Source organism: Oryza sativa, chromosome 11 (genome assembly GCF_034140825.1).
Source record: "Oryza sativa Japonica Group chromosome 11, ASM3414082v1".
In the NCBI taxonomy this organism is placed as follows: Eukaryota; Viridiplantae; Streptophyta; class Magnoliopsida; order Poales; family Poaceae; genus Oryza; species Oryza sativa.
Window position 1 is genome coordinate 11,867,829 of NC_089045.1, and position 23,382 is coordinate 11,891,210.

A 23,382-nucleotide genomic window follows, 5' to 3' on the forward strand; every position below is an offset into this window, starting at 1 on the left:
TAACTATGCAACTAATATAATAGCTGTTTCACACATCATAGGATGGACACCACATGTTTTAACTCTACTTGAAAGCTCTTTTAGGCCTTAATTTTAACTTTAAAAAGTATCACAGATTCAATTATATTTAGAACTTTTTTTTGTTTTATTACAAATACATGACAAATGGCTGTGTTGTCCTCAGTCTGTCTTCATACTATACTAGCAAGAGACACGCGCTCCGCTGCGTGTGGACATGCATAGTATAATCCAAATGAGCTGAGATGCATGTTGAAGGCATTTATAGTTGTAAAGTGTACATATACATGGCATAAGAAAATCTTACAATCCAATATTAAACACAACATAAATCTTTTGATCATATATAGACGACCAAACAGCTTGCAGTGACACATGCATTGACAATTCGGAAAGAAAATAGTGAGATCTTGATGGACCACAAAACTCGGGTTTTCGTCAAATACACAAATGTATTCTCTTGTAGTCCTAACAAAAAAACAACATAATAGTAAACTTAGTACTGAATATATCAACTTTTAGGACCTGTTCAGATTGTAGCCAAAATAAACCTTGCAAATTTTGGTAAGCAATACCAAAATTTTGGTAAGTTGGCAATATTGCCAAAATTTTGACAGGATTTCTTATGTATTTACTAAAATTTGGCAACAAACTAAACATAGCCACATTTTTGGCAACTATGCCCAAAAATGGTATGGTTGAAAATGACATCAATCTGAACAGGCCCTTAGATAAAGTGCCACACATTTTCAAATAGTAATGCAACCTATAAATCTAAATAGAACTACTTCAACGATTTGTACAAATGTACAATCAATTTATGACTAAATATGACAATCAGGGAATGATTGCACTGAACTAATAAAACGTTGACCTGCAAACAATTTAATCCTCTTTAATCTCTTTTCACTGGACCGGCCTGCAAACACAAAAATAACAATTAATCCACACCATATATTATTTTTCTGTAGTTAACTATATTACACATAAGGTTAACATTTTGTTAACTATATTACACATAAATATGATACTAGTAGCAGAAAAAGAAAAAAAAGCATGGCAATATATTGGCTTCAAACGTACGAACACGGATAACCATGGAAGATGTGGGAGGCCTTTAAATGTGAAAATATTTCATGCGGTTAACTGCACTGAAATGAGTGTGCTTATACAGGATATGTAAGTAATTGATTTTATTGTGTGTACATGTTGCTGTGGAAAAAAAATGATATACACAATCCATACACAACCATTAGATGTCAGAGCCAAATTAATATAGACCGATGACATGCACTAATACATCCTTATGCTAAGGGTACATTAACAAATACAGGCAGAAGAAAACGACAATTCCGAATCCCTTTGTCATGTTAGAAAAAAAAATTTAGGAAGAAAATGCCCAAATTTGGCTGTTCATCCTACATGTCTAGTATAGCGTTATTGATTCATGGAAAAAGCTATTCAAGAATAAAAATTCGCTGTGGAGGAAACTTCCAAATTAACATCTTAAAGATGAATATGCGGGACTTTGAGCCATAGCCTGCAACTGCAAGTTTGAAATTATTTCTAGCTTGGTAAAGTCTTCTCATTCTGGTTCTTGTTGATAATGTAGAAAATAGAGCAAATGTTATAAAACACTTAATATTAAATTATGTAGATTGGAAGTTGTAACCTGAAAACTGGCTCCATTACGTTTATTTTGCAACAGTGAATATGCTAGCGGACATAGCTAGAAGCAAAGCAGAACTTTTATCCAACCTACCTGATCACAGCATCAGTAAGAAAATTCTAATGTGCATGCCACCATTAAAACTCAACACTGCGTAAATGGCAGCATGATGAAAACAGGAACAAAATAAATTATTTATGATGTCCATGTTAGCAATTAACATTACCTGAACAGCATTATCTCCATAACTTTAATGGACACCTTGTTCTTGTCCCTCCCAACCTTATGGTCATGCTGTCATGAACTGATCCATGGTGTTTGCAGATGAAGCACCAGTAGATCAACTAAACTTCTATTTTTGCATGCCTGATACTGCATTACTTTCAGTCATAAACATCATGTGAAACCTGAAATAGGAAAGCGACGACCATTTACCACCCAATAATTAGAGCAAGAATGGTGCCTCAAAATACAATTTATGAAAAATGAAATAGAAAGATGCTGCGGGAGAAGCAAAGCATCCACCATAGCTCCTTTCTAAATTGAATTGTTTTTAGGCTTAAATATGTGTCACATCCTTCTTTCTATCACCATACAATGCATCATCCACTCTTTGTTCTGTAGACAATTTACAGTGCACAACACACATTTAGAGAACAAACTATGGGCAGCAAAAACACTGACACACACACAGATAAAGAGCAGTAATACAGTTATACAGCAAGTGGTAATTCATGCAGCAATCATTCTTATGGTCTTTTACTTGGCCAGGTTAGTTATTTGCTGGCACCTAAGGAACTATAATAGTTAACATAACTATCATGAGATTAGGTCGGTCCCAACAGCAATCAACCAAGGATTTTGGAAGAATGAAGAAAATACCAAAATTTTGTAGCATGTGAGTCTCACGGTTGCTTTATGCAGACCTTGGAAGCCTTATCCTAACTGAATACAGAAGATGCATATCCATCTGTGGCAAGTTAAAAAACTGTCAATTGTATGAGGCATGAACAGGACATAAGAGAACACACAGAAATCAACCAAGATTGTCTATCATGGATCGATCGAAGGATCACCTTTGGGATGTATAAGGAGGTGGGGGCTCCGGTTGTTGAGCAGATCAAGGTGCTGAGTCAGATCTGTAAAAAAAACAGGAAACGATGTGAGTGTAGAGAATGGAGAAGAAATGAGGATTTAGCACCGTGGAAACAGGAAGCCCAACCCAGCTTGCTTGATCCAATCTTTGCCTCAGAGGTAGAAGGTGGACAGGCACACTTGATATGTCGGAGGAGTTCCCAGTGGAGTCCAATCCAGAGGAAGGAGGCTGCGGCCGTGGTCGGCGACACTCCACGTTATAGAAAGCTTGCTGGTGGAAGCACCAATTGCTACGAAGGAAGGAGGGGAACTCGCTGCGTGCCTTCCTCTCCCCATCCCCTCTAGCTCTCGCCCTCTCTCTTTCCGTCTTCATCGTCAATGGACCGTTGGAGGAGGTGAAGGCGGCGGCGCGTGACATGTCACTGCACGAGCGAGAGCGAGGGCGAGGAGCGCGGCGCACGGAGGCGAGGCATGAGCTGGCGGGGAGAGAAAGGGCCGCGAGAGCGGCGAGATCGACGGCGCACTAGGGTTTTGGTGGCGCTTCACCACTGGAGAGATCAAGGCCGTTCGTTCGTCCTTCCACTGATCCGAGGGCTATGGAAGAGCCGGCACAGTTGGGCTGGGCCAAACGAACGACCAGCCCAAAGAAATGGCACGCTGAGGAACGTGGATGGATGGATTTGCTCCTAGCCAAGATCGAACGGATCACAGTAGCTGAAACCCCTGCACAATTAAACAGAAGCACAGGATGTTTTCTGAAAAAATCGATGACGTGGCAAGCTAATTTTTCACCGCTCCCACGACGTTTAGATAGAGTAATATAACATTTGGATGTGATGACGTAATAAATTAGTTTTTTGTTTTGCACTTTGTGCATGCAGATCGATATGTGGAAATTGGTATTGTTGCTGGGGTTCCAGTCTCCATAAATGGAAGAAATATCTCAGCAGCATTCCTTCTTGTGTAGCTCAACAAAATTGGTGGGAAGCATGGGATTGGACGCATCGATATGGTGGAAAACCGTCTTGTTGGCATGAAATCGCACAGTGTCTATGAGACCCTTGGTGACACCATAATGGCAGCTGCCATTCGTGAGCTCGAGTCCCTGACCCTTGATAGGGAGATCATGCAGTGGAAAGACATTCTTGCCCTCAAAATACGCCAAGTTGGTTTATGTTGGCCGCTGGTTCGACCCACTCCAGCAATCCATGGATGCCTTCATGGAGAAGGTTACCGAGACAACAACTGGTTCGGATACCCTCAAGTTGTACAAGGGTTCACTAAAATTGCATCCCGGAAGAGCCCCTACAGCCTGTACGGGGAGGACATTTCCTACAGCATGGGATCGGACGCATTGATATGGTGGAAAACCGTCTTGTTGGCATGAAATCGCACGGTGTCTACAAGACCCCCGGTGACACCATAATGGCAGCTGCCGTTCGTGAGCTCGAGTCCCTGACCCTTGATAGGGAGATCATGCAGTGGAAAGACATTCTTGCCCTCAAGTACACCAAGTTGGTTTATGTTGGCCGCTGGTTCGACCCGCTCCAGCAATCCATGGATGCCTTCATGGAGAAGGTTACCGAGACAACAACTGGTTCGGTTACCCTCAAGTTGTACAAGGGTTCAGTAAACATTGCATCCCGGAAGAGCCCCTACATCCTGTACGGGGAGGACATTTCCTCGTTCGAGAATGGAAAGATATATAACCAGGCAAAAACGCTGAGGGATTCATCAGGTTGTATGGTCTCCCCACACGAGTGCGGGCAGTGCTGGACAAGGGTCTATAAGATTTAGACAAAATCAATCACTACTACAAAAGTGATTTTTCTGTACAAGACCTCTTCATTTTTGCAAACGGACCATAACTAGTGGCGTATGCAAAAATCGAGCGGCATTTTCGCAGACGGCTGCTTAATACGCCTGTATGAAAAAATCGATTTTCCCATACAAGCCTCTTAAGAGGTTGCATGCGGCTCACTTAAGCGCCCGTATGGAAAAATCGATTTTTCCATACGGGAGTCTTAAGGAGCCGTATGCAAAAATAAATTTGAAAAATTTAAAACTAGTGTATCTCACTCATATGAACTCCAAATTGGATTATTCTTTTTCCTAAATGTTTCTAAAATCATGCTTTATCATGTTATTATGTTCTTACTGCTATTATTTTGGCCATTTTTTTGTGACTTTATTTTATCAATTAAAAATTTGAATTTCAAAACTTTAAAAAACATTTTCAAATACTAAATGATTTCAGCTGAAAAAGTCATCAATAACAAAGTTGTATAACTCATGAAGATCTATAACTTCTATTTTGGTCATTTCTTCATCCGACGAAGTGATGGTAACATTTGTACAAAATTTACATATCTCTCTTATAGTTTATAAAACAATATAAGAGATATGTATATTTTGTGAACAATCTTATAAATCACTTTATCGGATGAAGAAATGACCAAAATAAAAGTTATAGATCTTAATGAGTTATACAACTTTGTTATTGATGACTTTTTCAGCTGAAATCATTTAGTATTTGAAAATGTTGTTTGAAGTTGTCATAATTTGAAATTCAAATTCAAACTGTCGAGACAAAGTCATATAGAAAAAATGACCAAAACAAAAAAAGTTGTAGATCTTGATGCGTTTTACAACTTTGTTCTTGACAATTTTTCTCATTTCAAATCATTTATTACCCGACAAATTATTTGAAGGGCTTCCCCGCTCGAGGACGACGACAATGACGAGGAGGGAGGGCTCTCCTCTTCCTACTTTCGCGAGGCGACGACCAGGCGGGCGTGGCGAGGCGGCGGCAGCGAGCGGGCGCGGCGGCGATGGCCAACGGCAACCGGCCCCCACGCGCTCGGATCCAGCAGCGGCGGCCGTCCCCCGCCCAGATCCGGCGGCGGCGGCCGTCCCCCGCGGCGGTGAGGGGCGGCGGCTGGTTCGCTTGCCGGCAGGCGGGCGGGCGGCGATTTTTCTTTTTCTTTTTTCCTTTTGGTTTTTTTATTCCGTGCGGGTGGTATAGTATGCCCGCACGCGAAAATAATGATTTTCACAGACAGCGGTGTGCAGGCGGGCCAAATGACCGCACGGAAAAATAGATATGCCCGCCCGGGAAAATAAGTTACGTAGTAGTGACGGTGCTTTTATGCATGGTACCTCTGCTATTGTAGTACTCCTATGTTAGTAGGATTTGACATATGCTCCTAGTTCCTTCTCCGTTTTGTTCCCCTGATATTTTTCCCAAAAACATCACATCAAATCTTTGGACACATGTATGAAGCATTAAATATAGATAAATAAAAAAACTAATTGCACAGTTAGGGGGGAATCACGAAACGAATCTTTTGAGTCTAATTAGTCCATGATTATCCATAAGTGCTACAGTAACAAACATATGCTAATGACAGATTAATTAGGCTCAAAAGATTCGTCTCGCGGTTTCCATGTAAGTTATGAAATTAGTTTTTTCATTCGTGTCCGAAAAGCCCTTCCGACATCCGGTCAAACATTTAATGTGACAACAAAAAAATTTTCTTTTCCCGAACTAAATAGGGCCACGTACTCCCTCCATACAAAATATGAAGTGATCCTAGGAATTTTTTAGAGATTAAGTTCACAGGGAAAAGACTATGATGTGGGTATGTGGGGAGTAGGAGGATGGTTGGGTAATATTGAGTGAAAATTAAATAAGAGATGTTTAGATGTGAGAAATAGTACTCTGAAATCCTATATTTTAGGACCAAGGGAGTAATCCTAAGAAAATCAGCTCCTATTCTCCCTTTATTATTTGGAAGGCATGCCTTTCCTTTGACTAGTTCTATACATGGATTTAAAAACTCACTAGGCAATTGCAGTTTGAAAAAGAGGGACGACTAATAATAGTAACAATCTATCAACCATTGGATCCATTGAATATTTACCTGTTTCAAAGTCCACCTATTAAAGGATCGGAACAAGTGATTGCAAACTATTCAAGTATGGATATGGATGCATCATGTTGAAATGCAATAATTGATGGAAGGTACTATGTAGCCAGATAGCTATTTTGGTTGTGTATCCAATCTGTTAGCGTTTAAATCTTAAAATCATAGATTTGACAGTGTCCTTTTCGCCCAACCCACCGGACCTCAAATCTTTAGACTTGAGCTGGTATCCGTCAATCCTAGAAGTACACATAATTGCATGTATAGTGGGTATGCATATGTCTGTTTATTCTGTTATTGACTTTGTGCTAATTGTGTTGCAATTAGGGGTGTACCGTAGACACTTAAAAAAACTTCACGCAATTTTATTGGAGTTAGTTGAGAAACGAACATTAACTGTACTTTACTTTGACATGTCTTATTTAAAAAAAAAATAAAAAAAAATCATTGTTCAAAGTCCACTTTTGTAAAATCATGGGTGACAGTATTTTGTGATGGTATGCTGTCACCAAAATTGTTTATGACAGCCCTCTGACTTTTGGTGATAGCGAGGGGTAGTCACTAAATGCGTAGAGTAATACTGACGCATTTCAGAATCGTTCTTTTTGTGTATATATATTCTACCCCAAGCTCGCATAGTTCACACTTTTGTGTATGAGGAAAATATTTTGGAAACTTTTCACTAGTGTGAAATATATGAACGCCTAGGGGAAATTGATATTAACCTATGACGAAATGTTTTATTTTTTTAAACTTGTTCCATGATACACCACCTATTTCCATTTTTTGAAACTGATACACCTATTTCCATTGATCTGATCTCCAAAAGAAAGTTTTACAGATCTAGGACGCCAAGCTTGACACATCTCATCTCGCTATTTCAGATCTTACATGAAACTTCATCACAGAAAATAATGAAGGACCAAATTTGTTTATTCATCGCTTTGATCACACCATGAACAAAGAAGGGAAACCACAGACGCATATATATCATATATGTATCCAAGGGCCACTTCTACGGATAGACCTCAATGACACACCGAGGTCCCAATTTCTTCACAATCTTGTAGTCCCTGAAGCCTACTTTCATGAAGAGATCTCGCCAATCATTCTCGTCCCGCTGTCGGCTTTTGGTCACCAACATCACGGCCACATCCATAAGGAGTTGGGATTCCAGCATTGGCCCTGAATCAGAACCGACTACTATGTCGATGATTATCACTTTCCCTCTCTCTTCTTGGAGCGGAACCGCTTTCTTGCATTGGGCTAGGATCTTTATGCAGTCCTCGTCGCTCCAATGGTGCAACCTAACCTAACCATGGATAAAATTGTGCAAGTCAACAACACAAAAAAAAATAGTGCTCCCTTTTATAAATATATGATGATGTTGATTTTTATTTAACATTCGGTTATTTGTCTTATTAAAATAATTTGAATAAGCTAGCACAGATAAATTTATGTAAGTCTTAATCTTAATATAAAATCAATCAGAAAACATATATATTACATATTACATAAATATGTGAGAAAAGTCAAACCTTAATCTAAAGTCTTCAAACCAAACCAGCCCCGATCTGCTCTTCCCTCAGCGTTTTGCGCTGGCGTGGACGCTGCCGCGTCGCGACACGTCAGCGCGCGCGGGAAAACGGTGGAATTTCGCGAGCCCTCGTGCCTCCGCGTCGTCTTTGAAAAATTTGCAGAAAAGCCCTCGCGTTTGGTGATATTTCGTGATAGATGCTAATCAAAAGTTTTTTTGTTTAAAATTATTGCATTTAAGACCTCCAAAATATTGAATATTCAATACAAAGAAGAGAAAATTTGGAAAATAGGACTGCGCTCGGAAACATGGAAACTAATGGGCTATTTAGCAAAAACTTTTATCCCTACCAACCCCTCCTCCGAAACCCTAGCCGCCACCATTCGCTCCTCCCTAGCCAACACCGACGCCGCTGCCTCCTCCTCCTCACGCCCTCCTCACCCCCTTACGCCACGCCGCCGCATACTCTCTCGCACCTCCCTCTCGCCACCGCGGGGCCGGTTCCGGTGTAGGGGAGGCCGTGGCCACCGGATCCGGCATCCACGACCTCCCCGCCGGCGGATCTAGCCACCCGAAGGCGTGGGCTGGTCTAGTATAAGAGGCTCATCGGTAGTGTCGATGGTGGTCCTTTCTCCATAGCAGCGAGCTCCATGGGGAAAGACTTTGCTCCTTCATTTTCTTCTTCCCTCCTACCCCACTCCGGCGCGTCACCTACTCTCCTCGCGCCGCTGCCCCCTATTCTCCTCACAGTCACAGCACCGCCGATGCCTCTTCTCGCACCCAATCGCATCGCCTTACCTCCATGTTGCTACCGCGGGGCCAGATCCGCCGGTGGGAAGGTCATGCCCGCCGGATCCGTCAGCCATGACCTCCCTGCCGGCGTATTCGGTCGCTCGGAGGCGAGGGCTATCACGGGAGGCACATCGGCAACATCGACGACGGTCGTCTCTCCATGGCAGCGCACTCCACAGGGAAAGGCTCTGCTCTCCCACCCTCTTCTTTATTCTCACTCTCCCTCTCACCGTGATCCAGATCCATAGCTGGGTGGGGAAGTTGAATATGATCTAGAGCTGGTGGGGAACTCGTGCAACCCCCTTCACTGCCGGTCCATCCCATCCCATGTGCGGCTGCGCGAGGCGAAGATAAGCGAAGATGCCGAGATCGCGGCATTGGCCACGGTCCGTTTGCAGCTTGATCTATCTTGATTGATTATTTTGGTTCATCCGGTTGTTGTCTGCTTGCCAGGATATGGTGGTTGTCTCTTTGTGGATGGGACATGATGGATCTAGGGATTATGGACAAGGTTGAGTACAACTACTTCTTGGACATCTCTAAAATACAGGCCCGCTCGTCCCTATGCACCACCTACTATTGATCTCTGCAGGTACTTTTTCCTCCATCCCTCTACCGCCTACTGCTTACTCTGTTGTTGTTTGTAACTTATGTATACCATGTACTGACTTTAAGTTGCATCGATTGAACCTATCCAGCATTAAAAATTTTTCATTTTTACACTATGTTGTCAGATTACAGGATCCCAATATCTGAAACCACATATTATATCATATCTTTCAGTGTCTGAGTATCTGAGACCACCTATTATGCTGGATCTTTCAGTGTATGGAATTCTAGCCAGTGTGCTTTTCTCTCTTTGTTGCAATTAGCGATGACCTGATTGGGAGAAGTAGGTAAAGCTGTGCTGGCTTTGACATATAGTAGCGACTCTTGCTGCATCAAACAAGTGCATCATCATAATATGGATATCCAGGGAGGCCTGCTGGACAATCAATGCTGTTGTGGTGGTGAAAGTATTATGCATAACACTCCTTATTTTGCTATCAAAATGTTAATCAGGTACATCATAATGTTTTTGCTTTATATTTCCCATGTGTGCTCTGATTTGTGGTGGTTTGCCATGCAAATGCTCTTTTCCTCAGTGTGATGCTCTGCTCATCCATTACATGGTATGCTGATTGCTTTGCTTAACAACTCCATCGATGTGGTAGCTAATTTGTCATATGTTCGCAATCTCTTGCTTTTTATCTTCTTTGATCTAACAAAGAAAATATAACCTTGGTCATTTTAGTAAAACAATCTTTTTCTACTGAGTACTTACGAGAACTATACATCTCCACGCTTTAGTTAAATAGAAGAACATACCTTAATTGACAGTATATGCTTATGAGAACTCGCATTAGTTTTTCCCTTAGGATAGCTGGCTTCAAAATTTATATGCTTTTTTCCCATAACAGCAAGCTTAGATGCATTTCATCCTTTCTTGTGCAGAATTCAAAGTTCGGTCTCCATCAAAGTGATGTTTAATATTTATGACATATATTACAGATGCTTGGGCATGATGTGCTGTAAATTTAGAGGGGTAAGTCCGTGCTATCAAAACGGAACATCCAATAGATTTTTGGTTCCAAATACTCAGACTGTATGTACTTTTTCATAATCTGAACATATTGAGTGTTTTTTTTACTTTGTGGCCATCTGTCCTATCATTTTGTTGTAGGCCGCAAAAATGGAGAACTTCTCCTTCACTTGAATTTCTCTATTCCAAACTTGAATACTTAGTTTAATTGTTCACTTTTGTTTAATAAATATCTTGTCCTTTTTGGTTAGATCTTAGATTACACCGTTTAAGATCTAATTCATTTACTAGCAGTGTACATACTACATTTTATTCATTCTGTGCTTGTAATACAGTTCAAATATAGGACTGAAGTTCTGGTTTTAGTGCTCCTCTTATCCATTTACTAGCAGTGTACATGCTACATTTTATTCATTCTATGCTGGTAATACAGTTGAAATATAGGACTGAAGATATGGTTTTAGCGTTTTGTGTCAATCTTTTATGTTTGACTAATACGGTGAGTAACTCATTTTTTGAAGCAATTAAGTTGGGGCTAAAATAGTTCTTAGATGCATTAGCACCTAACTGTTGCCTGTCAGTTTGATCTAAAGTGCTCCTCTTATCCATTTACTAGCAGTGTACATACTACATTTTATTTGTTCTATGCTGGTAATACAGTTGAAAGATAGGACTGAAGTTCTGGTTTTAGTGTTTTGTGTAAATCTTTTATGTTCGAATAATACAGTGAGTGACTAATTTTTTGAAGCAATTAAGTTGGGGCTAAAATAGTTCTTAGATGCATTAGCACCTAACTGTTGTCTGTCAGTTTGATCTAAATGTTTTCACTCCACATCAACATGGTGGTATAGCTGCCCACTCTGGTCCTGGGAATGGATGGTGAGTTCATCTAACAGTACAATTGCAGAGGTGCATGCAGGGCCAGCCGACGAGTGGTCCAGCTGCGTATGTTTGATGCAAAGTATTTAGCGGTGTTAAATCTGATTCTTGAAGTTGGCAGAGGCACTAATCATGTTTGCCACTCTTCCAAATGTGATACTGCACTTCCATTTAAAAATTTAATCGGACCCTTCCATCTAGAAAAAAAAAATGATGCTGCACTCTTGATAAAAAAATCTCTTCAGGTTTGCTTTGTATATGTTTAGATCCTTCATGATTTCAGATCATTGACTGTTTTTGGTGCAATTAATACAATTCCTTCTAAATTTGCATGGAAATATAGAAAAGTAATTGGAACAGAAGTTCACAGCTAAATTTCTTTTGGCTAAACCTGGTGATGACTGATTATTACTATTTTGTTAGCTCATCATGTAGTGTGATATTTGAAACTGTTCAATAATTTCCTAGGTAGTCTATCTATTTTCATCCTTTGCTGAACAATATTTTCATTGGTACCAGCTATGTGTTTGTGGAATTGCTTCCTTGGCAGCAGCTGTGGAAGAGTAAGAAAGGAGAGGGAGTTCAGGGCAGAGCTGCCTCTATCCACCGCAGCGGTACTTCCAGCAAATCATGGACCAGCGGTTGGTTTCACGTTGTGCCTCCACACTTGCACGTCCACCTTCAAATCCAAGAAGGCCTCCACAATTGACAAGGTGCATGTGCTTTCCTCTTGTTGCTTTCTTCATGCTTGCTTCATTGTATAAATTTGACCAAAATTTTATTTGTGAATGCATAAGAACAAAACACTATAGGGTTGTGTTCATTCAATTGCAAATACGCCCACCTAAAATGTTCTTGGAAGTGGTTTGGCTCTAAATCTGTCATGGACTAATGTGCTTTTGGTCAGCAAAGGATGAGAACCCATATTTGTAGACATCAGGAAATTTAAAACAACAAATGGATTTTCCAATGTTCTTTTTTCTTAAATATGCCCGTTAATATATGGAGTGTTTATTGATGGGGTTGTAGAGTCTATTTGTAATAAAATCTGTTGCTAGCCTGACAGTTATGCACTCTTCTCCCTTCTCTTGGCAGTAAATCATTTCCCTATCACTTACCCTGCACTCCACATGTTTGTTGTATTGCATCTTAGGACAAAGAGCAGCCTGAAGAAAAGGGAACAATGGCAATCTGCAAAAGATTTATAGCCCTTCATCTGGAACCTATGTTCCCCCCCCCCCCCCCAAACTATTGAGTACTATTTTTTACCTCGGCCTCCCTTAATTCAAGGTAAAATTGAAAATATCATTCGAAGGTTTGTAAAGTACTTTGTATTTGGCGTTTGAATCCTACATGGTTGCACAATTTCTGTACACTATCTCTTAATTTTGAGGAAAAGTTAGTAATTATTTTTAAGACAAGCTAGCTATATGAAGTTTTTAAGATATAACCTCTATTATTAGCTGTTGGTTCTCTCTGGTAAAACAAGTATGCAGTTAATCAATCTGCCCGTTGTGACCTTAAAGCAAAAGCTTTGCTTACCTATCCTTGCTTTTCTACAAGTTAAGTTGAAATAATAGCATGATGTAGTTTATATGATGACTAGGACAGTGGCACGGTTCCTTGCGAGACATTTTTTCCTCTTTTGAAACAAACTACACATTTATTTTAGAGTAAAGTCCATCACCGGTCCCTAAACTTGTACCGCTGTGTCATCCCGGTCCCTAAACTCGCAAATCAACCGCTCAGGTCCTCAAACTAGTTTGACTGTCATCCCGGTACCTAAACTTGCAGATCACTCGTTTAGGTCCTCCAACTTGTTCAGTTGTGTCACCCCGGTCCCTAAATAGGACGGTCTAAAAACTTTATATCAAAAAATAATTCATAACTTTTTCATGTGAACTCTAATGAAGACAAACTTTATATCAAAATTGTAGCCCTCGATGCGACCTACAACTTTGTAGTTGAAAAGTTTTTGAATTAAAACTGTTTATGGTCCCAAAATATTGTTGCATGTTTATAGATTTTGAAATTTTAATTTTAAAATTACATTTTGGGACAAAAAATGACTTAAAATAAAAAAAATTCAACTACAAAGTTGTAGATCGTGTCGAGGACTACAAGTTTGATATAAAGTTTATCTTCATTAGAGTTCACGTGAAAAGGTTATGAATTATTTTTAAATATAAAGTCTTTAGACCGTCCTATTTGACCCAGATGATATTCAAATCCAAGTTTAGGGACCGGGGTGACACAACTGAGCAAGTTGGAGGACCTAAACAAGTGATCTGCAAGTTTAGGGACTGGGATGACACAGTCGAACAAGTTTGAGGACCTGAACGATCGATTTGCGAGTTTAGGGACCAGGATGACATAGCGGTACAAGTTTAGGGACCGGTGATGGACTTTACTCTTTATTTTATATAGTACAAGTTATTTGTTCAGCCCATTTCCAAATGGGCTAATTTTGCACTTTGATTAGGCCTTTGCTTATATATAAACTTTTTTACAATATTCTCTTGCTGCTGTTGCTGAGCCTCTTTTCTCATTCTAAGCTTTCAGCAGGGCAGCTTTGCTTTTAAGTAAGTGACATATTAACACTGCAGTTGTTAAACTATTGGCTGTGCAATACTGTGCTGGTCGATTTCGACACATACTAAATGTTGTGATCTTTTGATGAGTAATTTACTTTTTTTATAGCTGTAGGAATTGGTGGAAGCACAGTTGGTTTGTTTCTGCTCATCATCATTTTAGGTGCTCAACAATAGGCAACCAACTTGCGGTGTTACCATGAAGCTTCAGTTGATGTTGAGTGTTGTCCTGCAGGTTGTAACCAAATTATGACTAGCTTGTACCTTGTAGTTTCATCATATTCCTTTAAACATACTGATAGTATCTGCTCACAAAAATATTGTGCTTGCAATGAATTAAGTGTTAAAATCACATACCTATAATCTATGTAAAAGATGCACAACACCAATAGTTTAACGATAGATTGACATTTACAATCCTGTCCATTTCAACTTTATTTGCTGCATAAATATGTTGTTGGATAAATTATTTGGTTCACTTTCATGATTATGAGAAAAATACTAAGAGAACAATTTAGATTGTTTACATGTTTGTTGTGTTTTTAGTATGGATAAATCATTACTTCGGTTTTGGCAATCCTTTTTGTGTTTCCCTGTCATTGAGATGTTTGATTGATTTCCTCACATTGGTCTAAGATTGGTACAGTACCTGCTGGTGCTCCTTCGGTTAATTCATTCACAGATTACACCACTACTGCATTCATCCTTACAATTTAAACATACGCCACAAAAATAACTCCATTAACTTATTTTATTCACATTCAGAAAAAGAAAATTAGGAGGGGACGACTAATATTGTTGAGTAGTTCAACGCCACAACATTATTGGCTCTCAATATTGACACTAAAATTGTATTTTTGCAGCACTTCTCGAGCAACTATGCATAAGTGGAAGCAATTCATCGTACCAAAAAATGTGCCTTCTATTTACACATCAACAAGAAGGCCCTTGCAGTAAACCAGCAATGCAATCCTCTGAATTCATGGGGAAAAAGGTCAATTACTGCAAAGGCATCCAAACCACATTAGAATTTAGCCATCTGTAATATAGTCGTATGTGCTCATCTAGCAGAACTGTTGCAATGCTACTGCTATAAAGCTACTATGTACTGTATATCCTGTCATCGTACACATGGCAAGTTTTGTTATGTATTTACTGTCCTCAATCTGTATACATCATTTAGTTATACTTATACATGTCCTTCATTGAACTTACAAAGAACATTGTTTCAACTGCCTACCTCAACTTATGTAATCACTGATTCTCCTAAATGGCACCACTGGTGCAGCGTGCGAAGCACGCGTTCGCCTCAAGTTATATTAAAAACTTTCATGTGTTCAGATTAAATTAAAGGTTTCACCGATTCAGAACTAGTGCAGGTTTCTTTTCGTGTAAGATATATATACAAAATGGATTACGAATTACTCACTCATGTTGTTAATTAATTAATTAATTACCTTGCTTGACTCGGTGGGATGAAGTCGAACATGTCACCTGCCACGTACTCAACAACACCGTCGGCCGGGACGTCGCCGACCACACGGGCGAGGTCCAGCACTTGACGTGCGGGAAGGCCTCGGCGATGGCCCTCGCCGCCGTGCCGTCGCCGCCGCCGCAGTCGGTCAGCGACTCGACGCCGTCGAACACGTCGCGGCACTCCCGGAGAACCACGGCGAACCCGGAGGCGTCGTACACCCTCAGGCCTTCCTGGAACAGCGCCGCATCCTCCGGGCCAAGCCTCGCTGTGCTCTCGAGAGGTGTCACGCCGTGGACGTGCTCGAACGGCGACGGCGGCGACGGAGCCGGGAAGTCCTCCCTGAACCAGCCGGCGAGCCCCGCCACGGTGTCGAGGCAGTGCCTCGACGTCGAGGCGAGCACGTGGGGCACCTGGCTGAGGTGGCCGTCGACGACGGGCACGGCGGCGGCGGCGCCGTCCACGAGGAAGAAGGAGACCGGGGTGAGACGGTACGTCGTCCCTGCATCGTCGGAGGCGAAGATGCCGGAGTGGACCAGCAGCCGCATGAGGCGGCGGAGGAAGGGGAGCTTGGCCGTGGGGAGGGACAGCGCGGTGACGAGGTCGGGCAGCGAGGCGGCGCCGCCGTGGCGGTGGATGGCGGTGGGGATGCCGAGGTGGACGGCGCACCGGAGAGTCATGGAGGTGAGGTAGGAGAGGGTGTGGCGCCACAGCTCGGCCTGCGTTTGCAGCATCTCGTCGTCGGTCGGGACCAACATGCTTGGAGCCTGATCGGATGCTGCCATTTCTGTCTGCTCGACTTCTTCTCTGAGCTTGAACGATGGAAATGATTGCATTACTTCCTATCGATCGTCTGTCTGACTCTGGCGCGATTACGAGGGTTATAAATAGTAATCCTTTCGGTTTTTAATAGGGGACGCTATTGGCTTTAGGATATACTTATCATTTATCATATTATAATTTTTATGCAAATATAAAAATAAAAGTGGTTCTAAATTATCTTTATTAATGACAAAACCAAATAAAAATAATTATAATTATAATTTTCTTTGAAAATAAGATGAATAGTCAAATACAAGCATAAGAATCAATGACAACGACCATCTACTTAACAATTAGAAGTAGGGAACATATCCTATACACACAAGGTTTCCATACATACTCTATGCATACCAATCAGCAAATATCACGAAAAATTCTAAAAAAGATTGGACTTTTCAATAGGCAAATTCATTATCTATGAAATCTCATCTTCAAATTTATTATATTTTACTTGTAGAAAAGACAAAATTCTGACAGATTTTTACTCTGAAAACTGTCAGATCTCTCACTTTTTTAAGGCTAAAATATAATGAATTTGCATATAAGACTTTGTAATACTATTAAAAATACATGTCAGATTCTCTTTCGAGAATTTTTCGTGATATTTGTTAATTGGTTTGTACGGAGTGCATATAAAAAACTTGTATGCATAGGATATGTTCTATGAGGGAAAGTATTGTTTCTGGTCATGGAACTAACGTCTCTTGCCTGGAAATAAAATAATTGGCCATGACACCATCACTGCTGTAAAGAATTGAGAATTGACTCTACTTAATTAATTTTCTACTTGCATTACTATATGTAGACTCTCCAATGAGGGTTGGGATGCAAGCTAGGGGAGTGGGTAGACATAAAAGTGTTTTGATTATTACTGATGAAACTTCACCCTGTTGGCGGTGTACCAATTTCTCATTGTATGGATCCTCTAGTACTGCGGGAGGATCAAAACTTCTTCGTGCAAGCACAATACTACTACATCATTGCGTGCGATAATCTTATTTATACGGGATTACCTATTAATTGTTCGATAAATTTAAAGCTTCAAATCTACAGAATTTTCAACTAATGGATACAACTAGTTTTGAATGAAATAAGAAAAAAAGGAACAGGTCAAAAATTGTAAATCTAGAGACAAAAACAGTTATAAAATTTAATTTCGTGCTCTGCAACTGAGTGGAAATTCATTGTAACTAAGTGCTCCATAACCAAATATAAGTGTTCTATAATTGGGTGTAACTAAAAGTTGGATATGGAAACATGAATCTTAATGCAGCTTCATATGGATGAAAAATCGAAAGATAGAAGTGCAAAAATCTATCATACGTGAAATTGCAAATCTTAAACTGAAATACATAAATGACAACATAGTACGTCACAGTGGGTGGTAGGATCTCATGATATTTTTACCGATGTCATCCATTTTGCAGATAAATATCACAGGTAAGAATTCTCTATCATAATGTCCCTATGATTATAGCAACTAGTGTATGGGTTCCACCCTTATATTATCTCACATGTTAGTATACTTATAATGATAGTACCGTTATGATACACAGAGGTCACATCATGTCTGATTCTGCTACTCGCTGTGTTGCTGTCTCTGACAGCAGGGCCCCAGATGCAAGGCCTCACTACGTGGCCAATGCAGCCTGGGCTTTGTCATTGTAGGATTGTTATTTGTTGCCATACTTGAAATTGATAACATTCAAACGATAGATTTAGTATTTTACTCACTGCCAATATGTTGATTATAAAGTTGCACGACTTAGTTCTGTTTAGGTGCTCCTGTCGATCTATAATGGTTGGTAGGGCCAATATCTTTGTAAATTTTGGATACAGAGACGTATAAGGCTTGTTTGTTAGCAGTACTGTACTATCGTACCGTGGCTTGTTTGCAGCTCATAGCTGGACCCTGCTTTAGGGCCCTTTGAATCGTAGGAATAAAAAAACAGAGAAATATGAAAAACACAGGATACTGACAAGAATATAATTGTAAAACAGAGGATTGCAAAACACAGAAATGGCCGTTTGATTGGACCACAGGAAAAACGCAGGAATTAGATGAGAGAGATAGACACAGAAGAAATGTTCCAAGAGGTTAGACCTCTTGCTAATTTTCCTCCAAAATGTGCATAGGATTACCCATTCCATAGGAATTTTAAAGGATTGGAGCCTTCATAGGATTTTTTTCCTATAGATTGAAATCCTCTAAAATTTCTACATTTTTCCTACAAATCAAAGGGGCCCTTAATCCTGGTTTTAATCCTGCAGACCCAACGGCCTTTACTAGAGTAAAAAAAGAAAAAAAAATACTAGTAAGTAATACACGCTACAACACAAATATTAAGAGCAATTAGCAAAGCAAGCTAGAGCTGCGCCACCCTGCATTGCATATTTGCATATTTCTGGAATAAAGCCGCAGTGTCATGCACATCCATTCCCCATAAGGCCAAAAATCCATAATGATCCAAGAGTTCCAGAAGTGAGTGAACCCTCTATTCAAGACGCATATCATCAATCAATAACTCTCCTAACCCCACCGTTTTTCTCATTTTTTTAATTATTTTTGGGCTATCTCATTGTTTTACACGTGGCTGCTACTTCTCCTGCTCCTTGCGCGCGCAGGGGCAACCGCCCATAAGAGGTGCGCCGGTTAATTAAAATTTGGGCGCTGTGGTGGTGTGCATACGGGTTGGGGTGGAGGGCTGCTCCAGGTGAGAGGGCTGGGCATTTTTGTAAAAAACTCCTTGTGTTTGCACGGAATATCGTATACGTCCTCGGACCGCCTGACATCCCGTTGTATTTCTTGCGTATAACCCCTCGTCTTCTAGGAAAATACAATGCGAAGAAGAGAAAATTCCGCTTCTAGGGGTAGCGCTGTAAACATAAAAACCATAGGGGGTTTTCTACAAAACGTCCTACACTAACCCCCCAATCCCGAAACCCTTCCCCCATTCTCTCCCTCTCCTCCCCTCCCACCTCTCCTCTCTCGGCGCGGGTTCCGGCCAGAGCTGCCGCCGGAGGGCGGTGGCGGCGGCAGCGGCGGCTACTGACGGTGGCAGAGGCGGCTCAAGGCGGTGGCTGCGCGGAGGGTGGAGCCAGCGGCGGCTTCCCTCCCTCCTCCCAGATCCGGTGTAGGCGGAGGTGGATGGTGGAGGCGGCGCGTGCCGTGTAGGGTGGACGCGGCGGCGGCTCCGCCGGGAGGGGGGAGGGCGGTGGCGGTGGCGGCCCTCCCCTCTGGATCTGGCGAGGCGGCTACGCCCTCGGCTGTATCCGCCGCCGCCGCTGTCGGATCTGGCGACCGGAGAAGACGGCGCGGCGGAGGAAGATGACCGCGATAGGCGCTGGCGACGGAGCGGCGGAGGCCGACAGGTGCGGCACCATCTTCGCCTTCATCGCCTGCCGCCCTTGCACGGGACGTCACGTGTGCGTCGGCGTCGGTGCGCCCCTCCCCCTTCTCCTTCTCCTCGCGGATCCAGTGTTCTCTGTCCTCGGGAACGGCCTGGCGGGAGCGGGAGCGCCGGCAGCGCGCGGATCTGGCCGCCTCCGCCCTCGGGAGCGGCGGCGGCGGGCTTAGGCGGGCGGGAGCGAGCGGCCACGGCTGCGGCAGCTACGACAACGACGACGGCGACGGTGGCTGCGACGACGGCAATGATGCTGACGGCAGCTGCGACGAAAATGACGATTGTCTCCTCCAACCCCGGCACCGGGCCAGCCGTCGGCGACGATTTCACCTGTCTCGACCATTCCGCCGCCCCCAAAAGTATCCTCCCCCACTTGCGAGAGGACGAGGGACTGGCTCAGCATCGAGCCCTCCACGAGTGTGCAGCGCATCAGATTTAGGCTGCCTTCTTTCAAAGGAGATTGGGGAGATTGTCACTCGTTTTCCGCACGCACGCTTCCCAAACTATTAAACGGTGTATTTTTTGTAAAAAATTTCTATATGAAAGTTGCTTTAAAAATTCATATTAGTCCATTTTTGAAATTTAAAATAGTTAATACTCAATTAATCATGCGCTAATGGCTTACCTCGTTTTGTGTATCTTCCCAATCATCTCGATCCCCTCACCCTTTGCCTTAGACCATGTGTGTGTGTGCCCGCGCGCATTTCTTGGTAGCGTTTGTGATGCTGTTTCTTGGCTATGCTGGATTACATCCCCACCGTGTTCGACAATTTCAGTGCTAATGTTTCAGTGGATGGGAACATCATCAACTTGGGATTATGGGGCACTGCTGGTAAAACTGATTCTTCCATTGTTCTACTCTCTTCTACTGAGATTTTATTTTTCCTTTTTACTCATGCAACTGTCCAATCTCTGAACATCGTGTGTTCTTTTGTTTGATTCATCCAGGACAAGAGGATTACAGCAGGCTGAGGATTCTGAGCTACAGAGGAGCGGATATATTTGTGCTAGCATTCTCACTGATCAGCAGAGCGAGCCATGAGAATGTTCTCAAGGAGGTAGGTACCAGTACTCCATTTAGTTCCGTTTGGACTCAAAATGTCTGAATATCTGACAGCATGAGGATACTGACCACAGATACTGTACCAAAAACTTTACCTTTCCCTTCTCTGGTGGCGACGTTGGGTCAGGTGGCGGCGTCGGAGCCGGCGCCGGTGTCCCCCCCCCTTCTCCCTCCGCTCGCGGCGGTGTCGGGCGGGTGGCGCGTGGAACTGATGCCACCGGGGGAATCCTTAGCTCCCACTTGATGTTTCTCATGAGGTATGCTTCAATTCTGTTGCAGGAACTCGAATTCGATCTATGGCCGCGTTGGGGCGATGGCGGGGCTGATTTTATTGGGATTTTCCTGGTGGATGGGTGCAGGATGGAGTAAGACCGCGGGTTAACCATTTTCTCACTGGACGGGCGTCTGTTCCAGGTCGAGTATGCCATTGAGGTCATCAAGGCGAGTTTTCTGCCCTTGTGTTTTTATTTATTGTATCTGAGTGAGCTGGTGCTTTTAATCAAATCTAGACCGGGGTGAAGCTGAGATATTAGATTGTGTGATAATTGGGGGTTCCTCTCTTGGGAGAGGTTGAGATGTTTGATTCTGTGAGAACTAGGGGTTTCCAAGGGAGAGGTTCTAGATTTGGCGGATGAGTTGGCTTTAAATTTCAAATAGGGTGTTGAATTTTTTTTAGGATGGACTGAATTGTTAGGTGCATGTACTCTGATTTTTTGGTGCCAAAATCTCAACTGTAGTTCTATAAATTTTGGATGGTGTTCGTCAGGAGTTCTTTTTTCATGGTTATCGAGTGGGCTACGTCTTTAGTGCTATTCTGTTTCATGTTTCATTTGTGACTTGTTACATGTAAGTGGTGCTAATGTTGCTGATCCTACTGTAGTTTAGTTGGGGTCAACTGCGATCATGTTCACCACATATAATTGATGACCCCTTAGATCATAATGTTGGAGGTATATGTTAGGTTCTACATCCTTCTCTTTCTAGATAAGTATTATTGCAGGTGTCTAGGTGGAAAATAAAGTTTGGGAAAAAATAATGATCAAGAGTCCTCCATAACATATATAGATATAGATCCATGAAACATTATGATTTGTGCAAAATTATCAAACTACTGTGTATCATGATTTCATTAACTCTGGTAGTTCAGTTCATTGATGCACATTGATACTTGATAGCTTGGATATGCTGTATAATGAACACTGGATGGTGAATTGACCAGGAAAGTGCAAAATCTTGTGCTTAATTTTCTTCATTTTTGTAGGCTATCTCAAAAGGAAGGCAAAGCATAGAAGCACAGAACATTGTTCGAGTGAGTGCATATCTATTCCTTCGTTAGTATGTACAGCAGGAAAATTATGAAATCTTGGTTCTTCAAACTGAGTTCTTGGATTACCTCTTGCAACTTTACTTGGCCAATATACGCCTCAAGAATGCAGCAACTGATGTAGTTATTACTGTATATGAGCCACTGTTGATAAAGTAAGCCCAGTAGATCACTAATTACGATAAAGGTGATGGATTAATATTTACCTTCATTATTCACATCTGTTATTTCTTTTCAGATGGTCTTATGGAAGCAACACTATCTCATGCTCGTTCACCTAAACAGCTTAAGGTTATTACATTGATTTTGGCATTGGCTGCACCAGTTGTGTCATATGCTGGTTTGGTTATTTGCATGGTTGATGTTGTAATTGGGAGTATTGTACGCATTGATAGATACATATATTGAGCTTGCGACCTCCAAGAGGGTTCTCTGTTTTAAGATATGCTGTTTTTGTGATAGGACTAAAAATACTTTGTAACTTAACTGCTAATAGATTTTATAAGGCACCATATCAATTAATTTAAATCAACCAAACTGATGTGTACCTTAAATTTGCAGGAACCCTGGTGGCCTACCAAATTGGCTTGGCAATGTAGTAGTCTCTGTTGCCATTGCTATTGTCATATGTTTTACCTGTGTGTATCTTCTTTCTTACGTTCATATATCAGGTAAACCATGACACACTATATATATCATCATGCTTTGCTTCCCTTTGCAGTTACATCAATTTCTGTGATCATGTTTATTCGAAATCTCAAAAGTAGGTTCTGCATCAGATTGTTACACCTGTCCTGTCCACGAGATTGCATCCATCCAGAAGGGAATGAAAAGAGCATCAAGGCATTTTTGGCAAATTATTGATTTTGTTCTTGAGCGTGGCATTTACCAATCCATTATATATATATTGGTTTTATTACAGTACAAAGAAATCAAGTTCATGTTACTCGGTGCATTGTTCATACAGATGTATAAAAATGTTGGTGTGATGTGGCAATTTGAGCAATATTGGACCTTGCTTCTTATGGCATTCCAGTTGGCTGATGATTGCAGTTACATGTTGATGGCATCCTTATATGTGTAGTTATGTGGCAAAGCTTGTTTAACTGACTATTGTCTTTGTAACAAACAACCAATTATCCTTACTATTGTTACTAAAAATGTATACTCTCTCCCTTTGTGATGCTAACTGAATCACATACTTGA

General features: G+C 41.7%; 2 protein-coding genes, 2 long non-coding RNA genes and 1 pseudogene across 17 annotated transcripts; 3 read left to right on the forward strand and 2 right to left on the reverse strand.

Annotated features, from left to right (window-relative positions):
- Positions 1-243: 243 nt before the first annotated feature.
- On the reverse strand, positions 244-3,263 carry LOC4350331 (uncharacterized). Its single transcript, XR_001541031.3, has 5 exons — positions 2,910-3,263; positions 2,764-2,826; positions 2,570-2,657; positions 1,914-2,094; positions 244-937 (listed from the first exon to the last, which is right to left on the reverse strand). It is a non-coding gene; the product is annotated as an uncharacterized lncRNA (long non-coding RNA).
- Positions 3,264-4,141: 878 nt separating this feature from the next.
- LOC107276078 (argininosuccinate synthase, chloroplastic-like) lies at positions 4,142-4,572 on the forward strand (annotated as a pseudogene).
- A 4,044-nt stretch (positions 4,573-8,616) lies between these two features.
- LOC4350333 (uncharacterized) lies at positions 8,617-10,011 on the forward strand. 2 transcript variants are annotated; one of them, XR_010737286.1, is made up of 3 exons: positions 8,617-9,423; positions 9,491-9,629; positions 9,863-10,011. It is a non-coding gene; the product is annotated as an uncharacterized lncRNA (long non-coding RNA). The 2 variants fall into 2 exon arrangements; XR_010737285.1 differs by having other exon boundaries at positions 9,821-9,961.
- A 5,108-nt stretch (positions 10,012-15,119) lies between these two features.
- LOC4350334 (flavonoid O-methyltransferase-like protein Os11g0303600) lies at positions 15,120-16,480 on the reverse strand. Its single transcript, XM_026021514.2, has one exon. It carries the CDS (start codon positions 16,397-16,399, stop codon positions 15,539-15,541), a length of 861 nt encoding a protein of 286 aa, XP_025877299.1. The 5' UTR covers positions 16,400-16,480; the 3' UTR covers positions 15,120-15,538.
- Positions 16,481-19,338: 2,858 nt separating this feature from the next.
- On the forward strand, positions 19,339-23,337 carry LOC107279420 (rac-like GTP-binding protein 2). Of its 13 annotated transcripts, none has more exons than XR_010737287.1 (10): positions 19,339-19,757; positions 20,566-20,621; positions 20,738-20,847; positions 20,927-21,109; positions 21,212-21,293; positions 22,114-22,161; positions 22,282-22,331; positions 22,415-22,467; positions 22,738-22,847; positions 22,944-23,337. XR_010737287.1 is itself a non-coding variant. In XM_066305100.1 (10 exons), the coding sequence occupies exons 1-4, from the start codon at positions 19,714-19,716 to the stop codon at positions 21,094-21,096; spliced, it is 327 nt and encodes a 108-aa protein (XP_066161197.1). In that variant the 5' UTR covers positions 19,339-19,713; the 3' UTR covers positions 21,097-21,109; positions 21,212-21,293; positions 22,114-22,161; positions 22,282-22,331; positions 22,415-22,467; positions 22,738-22,847; positions 22,941-23,206. The 13 variants fall into 13 exon arrangements, 12 of the variants coding, with proteins under 12 accessions (XP_066161197.1, XP_066161195.1, XP_066161203.1 ...); XM_066305100.1 differs by having other exon boundaries at positions 20,980-21,109; positions 22,941-23,206; XM_066305098.1 differs by having other exon boundaries at positions 20,980-21,109; positions 22,114-22,331.
- Positions 23,338-23,382: the final 45 nt, after the last annotated feature.

Coding starts and splice junctions, on each gene's coding strand:
- LOC107279420 (XM_066305097.1), top strand. CDS start 19,714: ATGACCGCGATAGGCGCTGGCGACGGAGCGGCGGAGGCCGACAG. Junction 20,622..20,737: donor GGGATTATGGGGCACTGCTG/GTAAAACTGATT, acceptor TGATTCATCCAG/GACAAGAGGATTACAGCAGG. Junction 20,848..20,979: donor ATGAGAATGTTCTCAAGGAG/GTAGGTACCAGT, acceptor ACGTTGGGTCAG/GTGGCGGCGTCGGAGCCGGC.
- LOC4350334 (XM_026021514.2), bottom strand. CDS start 16,399: ATGCAATCATTTCCATCGTTCAAGCTCAGAGAAGAAGTCGAGCAGACA.